This window comes from Centruroides vittatus, unplaced genomic scaffold (assembly GCF_030686945.1).
Source record: "Centruroides vittatus isolate TY-2023 unplaced genomic scaffold, ASM3068694v2 contig_799, whole genome shotgun sequence".
Taxonomy (NCBI): Eukaryota; Metazoa; Arthropoda; class Arachnida; order Scorpiones; family Buthidae; genus Centruroides; species Centruroides vittatus.
The window spans coordinates 3,483,836-3,492,359 of record NW_027122516.1 but is presented as its reverse complement, the minus strand read 5'-3'; the positions used below and the strand labels follow the sequence as shown (position 1 = coordinate 3,492,359).

At 29.8% G+C, this 8,524-nt stretch overlaps 1 protein-coding gene across 2 annotated transcripts in view; it reads right to left on the bottom strand.

The window, feature by feature from the left end:
- Nucleotides 1–2,938: 2,938 nt before the first annotated feature.
- LOC136981945 (RING finger protein 150-like) overlaps nucleotides 2,939–8,524 on the bottom strand; it is a 52,908-nt gene continuing 47,322 nt past the window's right edge. Inside the window, exons 3-7 of one of the 2 annotated variants that reach the window (XM_067278359.1) lie at nucleotides 8,342–8,413; nucleotides 8,028–8,110; nucleotides 5,373–5,469; nucleotides 4,514–4,940; nucleotides 2,939–3,155 (exon numbers count right to left, since the gene is read on the bottom strand). In XM_067278359.1, coding sequence (XP_067134460.1) covers nucleotides 4,539–4,940; nucleotides 5,373–5,469; nucleotides 8,028–8,110; nucleotides 8,342–8,413 — 654 coding nt within the window. In that variant the 3' untranslated portion in view covers nucleotides 2,939–3,155; nucleotides 4,514–4,538. Of the gene's footprint in view, nucleotides 4,941–5,372; nucleotides 5,470–8,027; nucleotides 8,111–8,341; nucleotides 8,414–8,524 lie in introns of both variants that reach the window. The other variant, XM_067278358.1, reaches the window with a different exon arrangement.

Genomic DNA, 8,524 nt, shown 5'->3' with positions numbered 1-8,524 from the left:
TTAATTTACGTACGGTTTTGTTCTTTTGTCTTAATTAGTTCCTAGAAAATCATCGTAACCCGAACTGTCGTAAATCGAATTCTAATTTCCTTTCATAAATTTTGAATTATACAATACCGCGTAGAAATAGCCAATAAAATGACGCGATATAATTATATAGTGCCATTACGAATATTCTTCTTTCGTGCAAACTTTTGTCACGTGTCACGTGCCTCTTCTGAGCACAATGACATAAAGTTCAGTGGAATGTTTAAAGCAGTTTGCTTTTAACAATAAACGTCGCCATTGTATTATACTACTGAAATTAATAGAATTTAAATGACTAAGAATGTAGCTATTAGTGATAGTATCCATAGTGAGATGTCACCTCCAACTTATCAGAAAACATTTTATACACAAAGACCTTAATAAATAAGATAAATATTCGAGTGCCAATTCTAGAAAAAAGAAAATGGTTATCGTTGTCAATTTTAAGCAGGAGAAAATACTGTTCTATTTTTTATAGTATCTGATTATCTATAATGTTACAATAGGTACTGTACAAGCTGATAAATAAATGAATTCGTTTCATCCGAAACGGTGTGTCATTGGCTTGTGTACTTATCTAGACGCACTCTAGAAGGCCGGATGGCCGAGCGGTCAAGGTGGCAGCCTACCGCTCTGGGGGACCCGGGTTCGAATCCCGACGGGTCAAAAAATCCCCAGGAATTTTTCGGGGGATGGTCCGTCTGGTTATGTCGGGCCCCATCCCTCACCACCCGGTCGCCCCATTGTGGGCCTGGCCAAACCCATAATGGCTTGCAAAAGAGGCCCTCTTAGTGCCCACAGGGCGGAAAGAGTTAAAAAATAATAATAATAAAATAAGACGCACTCTAGATGATCAGGGTAATCGAAATCCCGAGAATATAGCGGGTATTTTTATCTTTGTTAGTAAAAATAACACTAATTTACACGGGACAGCATGTGTTCTCCGTGCCAGGGGAAAAATTCCCGGCTCCTCCCCTCTCAGCGGCTGTATATATGATTATAAAAATCCTACTACAGAAGACGACAATCATATCGTATTTCTCGGGTAATCAGATTCTAGAACAGTGTTTTCTCCCGATTGATTAGTTATCTATTTACAAAATTTGATGAATCTCTACAATAAGTTTGTGCTGTAAGTGTTCCACTCTTGTATTATAAATTCACAATAATCTTTAGAGATGGGCGCTAGTTAATTATTCTAAATATAGTTTAAACACGTAGTTAACTAGTTGTTTCAACTACCCTAACCAGTTTTCCTTCTATTTCATTGTTGCCTTGCAATAATTTATTGTATTAAGCAGAACGAACATGTCTCGAATTTTATGAAGATCCATTCGACTTTTATCAGTCAACAATTTTTGACTCGTTTTTGAGGCAATTGTAGTTTGAAAATTTTACATTGTCGATAAATCAAACTAGCCACTCGATAAATCAAATTCAAACTAGCCAATTAAGTTTCGCCACGTACACGTGAAAAAAATAAAAATACGTGTACTGTACTAACATAGCCTAACAAGTTTGTTTTGCCCGGTGCGTTCGTAAAGTCGCCCCGTAGTGGGCTGGGAAACGGAAGCAACTTTCAGAAACAAAGTAATGATGTCACAGGTAGACCGTGTGTCCAAGCAATTAGCGTTATTACGTCACCACTCGTCCAGGCCATACCGACGTGTTGATTTTACCATCGCACTGTACTGTACTTGCATCGAGTTATTACTTATTCTAATTGTAAGCTGATGGAGATTGGAACTTAAAATCCCATTTCTCGGGCACCAGTGTAAGCTTGCCGACTTTTAGGTGATCACTTAATCCCGCATCGGGACGAACCGAAGGGATGTTCGCATGTGGGCGTGGCGGAAGAGACTAATGATGACAAGTGTCTTACAAAGTTAAAAGTCGTTTATTTTGTAGCAATTATGCCGATTGATATCGCCTTTGTTCCCGAGTGAAAACCGAGGCGTAATCGGGTCACGAGAAAGGTCCGATTCGAGGTGTCTATTCAAAACCTTTTAGTCGACTATGCCCGGAGATTGTTGATCGAAACGAGATTTGCGCTTAAAATTTAGCCCGTTGTTTGTGATTTCTGTCATTTTGGAACTTTAACGATCATACGCGAAGTTTTTCTATCCATCAAATCTTTCCCCTTTTCCGAAATTGTTTTTCCTAGATCGACTGTTTATGAGTGCTCGAGTCAGATTTCTACCTTTCGGTTTCACATTAACAAATCATTAACTCGTGTTGGACTCGTTGTTTGTCTAAACAACGCGGCACAAAATGTAAAGGGTTTTTCCTCTTTATCTTATATAATCTATCGTTATAATTTAAAAACAAAAATTCTGCGATTTCGGACCTCACGATTTCTTTAAATGGTTGACAGCAATAATGTTATTTTGAGAGCGTTACATGACTACCAGAGTGTAAGGAATAATTTTTACAACACACTGTGACTTGCTGCCAACTTTCTTGTACAAAAGAGGAGGACTGCACAGACACCGTTTATGTCCTCCATTATACATAGTAGTTATATTTAACCAACTGTAAATTGTTTTAAAAAATCTCTCCTATGTTAAAAATTAGGCAAAAATTTGAAAAGTTCATCTGATTTCTAATGTGTGACCTGGAGCCTATCCTAAAATTTCTAATGTTAAGTCTACAGTATACTTCAATGTATAGCTTTGGCCTTGAAGTGTTTACAGATGATAACTGACTCTATTATCTATTTTATTTAAACATTAAGAATGTTATATTGTAATAAAATGGAACATTTCAAGTATATTTAGGAGGAACTTCTTACTGAAATTCTCATTGCCACTTGTTGATTATATATAAACTAAGTTAAATTAAAATTATAAAATATTTTTTGTGTGGTTGAAATTTATCCTCTACTGAATATAGAAAAATCTTTAATATGAAATCACAATAAAAAAAAAATTCTTTTTAATAAGCACATAAAACATTTTACAATATACATAATACTGTACACAGAATATGAATCACCTAATTCAGATATTTTCTTTTTATTTTTTGTTAAAAAAAAATTTACAAAAGTTCCACTGATTATGACAATTTTTTTCTCCTTTAAAACAGATTTTGTTGGCATAGATGGCAAAAGTAATTCTTCCAAGATTTAACTGGGATTAAAATGGTTTTTTTTAAAGAATAACAAGATTGAAGAATAGAAATTTTACTGTTATTTTTCATTATAAATCTTAATAATAACCATATATATACATCACAACATCTATTGCTTTTAAACACCAATTTTATATATATATATATATTTTTCTCATTGAGTTATGGCACGTATAGTAAAATGGAATTTTATTAAAATCTACTTTTTAAAAATATTTCTTTTTTGATATTTTTGTTTCTGCAGAAACTATGCCATATTTTCTTTTATAAACACAACTTATAAATGCCTTAACTTACTTTGCATATTGTATTTAAATAGAAGTTTAACATACATTTATTTAATTTCTTTTTTCTGGATTAAATCTATACCTTGTTAATTTTTATTTTTGTTATCAAACAGATCTTGTTTAAAATTACGTACATGAAGAGTTTTTATAAAATATCACATGGGAATATGTATTGGATGCGGCGGCGACAACATCCGCGGGTATATCTTTGTTTCGGATTTCCCGCTCCGGAAAAGGTAACGAAACTCGTGGTGAAATACTGCTTATTCATTTATATAGTTAAGGCAAACTTGTTTTTACGCCTGGCTCTTTCAGAATAATAAAATAATTGAAATTCCGTCACTTCCTATAAAATAAAACCCCGACACAATAGTGTTTAAATGTGGGAAGTTGCCGTCAGCCTGGCAACTAAATCCTTCATTTTATCCACAAAATGACATGAATATGTTTAATTGTAAAATATACATCAATAAAATTTTAATACAAATTCAAAATAACTTTTGGTTATCGGATCATCTTGAAGTCTGAAGATGTTAAGAGGATCCAATTTTCTTTCTATGACCTTTTATTTAACTTATATTATACTTTGTACCACATAATATGAAAAAATAGTTCATGTTTAATATGCAGAGTGCTTTTTTGAAAATTACATATAATTTTTATTGTTGTTGAGCTTTAAAAATTCTTAAATTTATGTATTCTTCAATTATAAAATGTTTCAAACACCACAAACTTGACGTCTGCTGCAGATGTTATGTTCAATTTTTATGGAAAGATTAAATGAATATATTGTACGTGGTACACATTTTCATTTTAATTTAAAACTGAATTATGCGCTAATTACTAAATAACAAGGCATCTATCTGTACAAATAATCTTAAATTTGGATACTTAAAAATATTTACAAATTAATAGAAGTAAAAGATTTAAGAGGAAGATGTATAAATTGTAATTAAATAAAAACATCACAGGAATATGGAACAATTTCTTTTTTTTTTCCGACTGTAATTTGGTTTATGTATTTTTTTTTTTTTTTTGACTACTTGTTAATGAGAATGATTAATTCTTACTTTTAAAATACTTTATGACATCGTATTACATTTGTTGGTTCAAAAATAATGTCGTGCCCGAAGGCTGCTGCACAGGCTGATCGTGATACTTTTGGGATTTTATCCAAGATGCGTCGTCTTGGACGGGAAAGAGCTCCGTGTCTGTGTCTTCGTTCCAGTGAAGGGAAGAGATGGGTGAATTGCTAGAGACCGCAGTCGAAGAACATGCTGGATTGATCAGTATGTTATCTACTATAGCTACAGAATGATTGATAGAAAAAGGTGAATTGTTTGCGGCATTTCTGCCCTGAGCCGACGGAGACGAAGACGACGACGAAGTCGAATGATAAATTGGCACTCTGATGAGATCTCTCTCCCCTATTGCTCTGGATTGGCTTCGTGGTTCCAGAATATCTAAGTTATAAACACTCTCTCTGCTACCAGAAAACTTTAAAGAAACAAACAAAAATATAATTATTATAAATTTAGGAAATTAAATTATACATTAAATTTTATGTTATCTACATTCTAATCTTTCTTAAATATCTGTTTAATTAGATCATTAAAATGCAATAAAGCAAAGTTAAAGACCACTTATCTCTATTAATACATTTAAAGGTTAACGAACTGTTAATGTACTATACAGTCTTCTAAATTATATTTAAAATAAACAGTTACAGTTAACCAAAATGAGCCTAATAAAACCAAATGAAGTTTGTTTGGCTTTGTGCTTAAAAATCTTAATAAAGTATCCAATGAACACTATGTAAAAGAATAGTTATTTTATATATATTTTTTGTTCAATATAAAAATACTGATCTGAAGTTTAAAGAAAATTAACTTATATTTCTATAGAAATAATGTGTAAAAATTTACTTACCAGTAAGCCAAAATATTTTAAAATGTCCATTTTACACATCGGACAAGAACGTTGCTCCAGGAGCCATGGATCAATACACAATTTATGAAAAGTATGGCTGAAAAATAAGACGCATACATAAATTATATTTTGATTGTAATATAATAATGAAAAATTTAACAACAACATTAAAATTATTAAAATTTTTGATTTCATTTGGAACCTCTGCCAGATTGATGACAACATTTTATTTAAACACAAGGAAATTTGCTCGGATACCTTGACCCAGGCCTAAGAAAGACACTTTACCATTACAAATGTGACCCTTTCCTTAATTGCAAAATGACATCAAGGCCACAGGAAGAGTTATTGACTTATCAACAAACACTAGAAAGTAAGGAAATTTAAAACCAGATAATGTTTGTATGTATGTAAATTAATAAGCTTCTTTATCATTCTTCTTTTTCAACAAATAATAAATCACAATTTTGTTGCAAAATGTAAGGAGATTCAGAATTTGTTTCTATTTATACTATTATAAAATAATTTTTGTTTCAAGAATAGAAATTCCGATAATGTTAAATCGCAAGCTTCTTTTCTACAGTTTGATACATGTTTTTAAATAAGAATAACAACCATGGCCAGATTAACCATTAGGCAAAATAAGCATCAAGGAAAGGGGACACCACAATTTTTCATTGTCTTATTTACCATTGACTGTATGGTGCAAAACTGCAAATGGTACAGCTGAACCAGCATCCACCATACATGAAAAAATTAAAGTATTTGATGGCATATAAGACTCACTTTTTTATTTTTAAATGTATCAAAAATGTATTTTATGTTTTATTAATTGTTTACATTTTGAATTACATACACACTTTATGGGCACACCACTTCTAAGTATTTAGAGCCTATAAAAGTCTTAATCTGGCCCTGATGGTAACAATTTTATAAATGACAAAATTTATAAGTTAAATAATTTTAATTTAATCTTTACTCAAACTAATACTGATCAAGAGATATTTTAATTAGATATGCAAATAATTTAGTTAGAAACTGTTTATCGTGGATTAAATATAGATTCGGTTGTTATAAATATTACTGTAGATAATGTTTTGATATTTAATGCAATAATATAGTTTTTAAGAAATTCTATTTATAAACACAACAAAGAAAACCCCACACTTAATGTTAATAAAATTAAAGATTTACACATGTTTATTGTTGATTATTGTTGTTACAAAATTTAGTAGAAATTAGTCTATTTCAACTAATTTGAAATGTTCTTGAAATTGTTAATCAGCTATAATTCTGACCTCTTTGAATAAGTTCATGTTTTAAATATTTATTTCATTTTTTATGTATATAGGTAGAAGTACAATAAGTAATTATTACAATAAATGTGTTTCAATATTATTTAGTACATAATATACTTCTATAAAAACAACATTTTAAAACTTTACTTTGCTAAAAGATAAGTATATTTTATTACCTTCAGAGTATGTCAATATTTGGTTTAATTCTTTTTAAAATATTAAAGATAAAATTATATTGAAAACATAATTTTTTTAAATAAAATCTTTGCTACACATAATAATTGAAGATAATTCTTACTGAATATTTAAAACAGTTTAATGAGAACAATTTTAACTTAAAAACTTATTGACATAATTCATATATATGATGCTTACTATTAGAGGGAACTAATTATTAGAATAACTGTGCTGTCTATTAAAAGAAGGTAAAGCTTATTGTAAACTGAAAAACTATGTATTCTATTCAGCATTATCACAGCTACTGAATTTTCGGTATATCTATCAAATTGTATTTGGCACAAGACTAGAGTAAACCTAATCCCCACACTTGTAAATGATGATAATGATAGAAGTTAACAGATTTATTTCATTAAACACTGCCCTTAAATAATAGTCGCACCTAATTCCCAATGATTAGAAGTAATAGCTACCTCAAATACTAGTTGCAGAAAATGTGAACATATATGCACTTGAACACAGGCTAGAATGTTTAAAGAGAAACAAGATTACAGTACCTTGCCAAATTATTAAACCCAGTGACTACAATCATATATTTTGTACTATTTTCGTCTCAATTTTTCATAATATTGTTTACGGAATAAGTATTTTTTCATATTATTCTTATTCTGTATTTTATCTGAAACAATTTTAATAAGTTTTTTTGTATGTTTTTTTATTTTTTTCAACAATTGCATTTTTATTGAATCAAAAACTAACAAATCTTCAATTTTTTGCAGGGGTCTAATAATTGGTGAGGTATGGTAAATTTTTAGAATATAATGTGTTATGCTAATTGGCATTCAAAGTTTGGTTGACATTTACCCAGTAAACTAAATGTACTTTTCACGCTGCAGAAAAATGCACCTATTTTAATAATAATTGCAACTATCATTCAAACAAATCTAGTATAAACAGTAGAGCTACAAGATGAAGACAGTTATAGACAGCACAGTGTTTATTAAAATAAATATAGTATTTATTTACAGTTGTTCCATTACAAATAATATAAAATTTCTGGCAAAAATACTAATTACATACATTAATTTTATTCACATCTTTTTCTGGAAGATAAAATAATTTATCTTAAGCTTTGTTTTGTCTCTATTTTGTAATTAACACGAAAATTAGAAAGACTTACGTGCAAGGAAGAGTTCTGACGACTTCTCCCACTTTAAATGATTCTATACAGACGGCGCAGCAGTTTTCAAATTCTCCAGAATCCTAATGTTAATTTTATTTCATTTAATAACTGTTTTTATTCTAATTATGCTTATCATTTTACTTTACTGATTTTTAATTTGATAGCAGCTTAAAGTGTATTTTATTAGAAGTGGGAAAAAAAGTGATAACCTTAAAAATATTTTTAGAAAGTTATTTCTAGCAAAAATCTTAAGATTAGTAGAAAAACACATTGAGTAATACACTGATATCACATTTAACAAACAAATTTACCTTATCATCTTGTCTTAATGTTTTTGTTGGAATTTTATCCAATGCTCTTCTAGCTGCATTGCATAATCTTCTCTAAAAAATTTATAAAAACCCACATTAAAAGAGAAATTAAATTTTTCTTATTTAGAATAATTCTAAATACAAATAAACACTTTTTGATTAAATGCGAAATTTTTTTTTAAT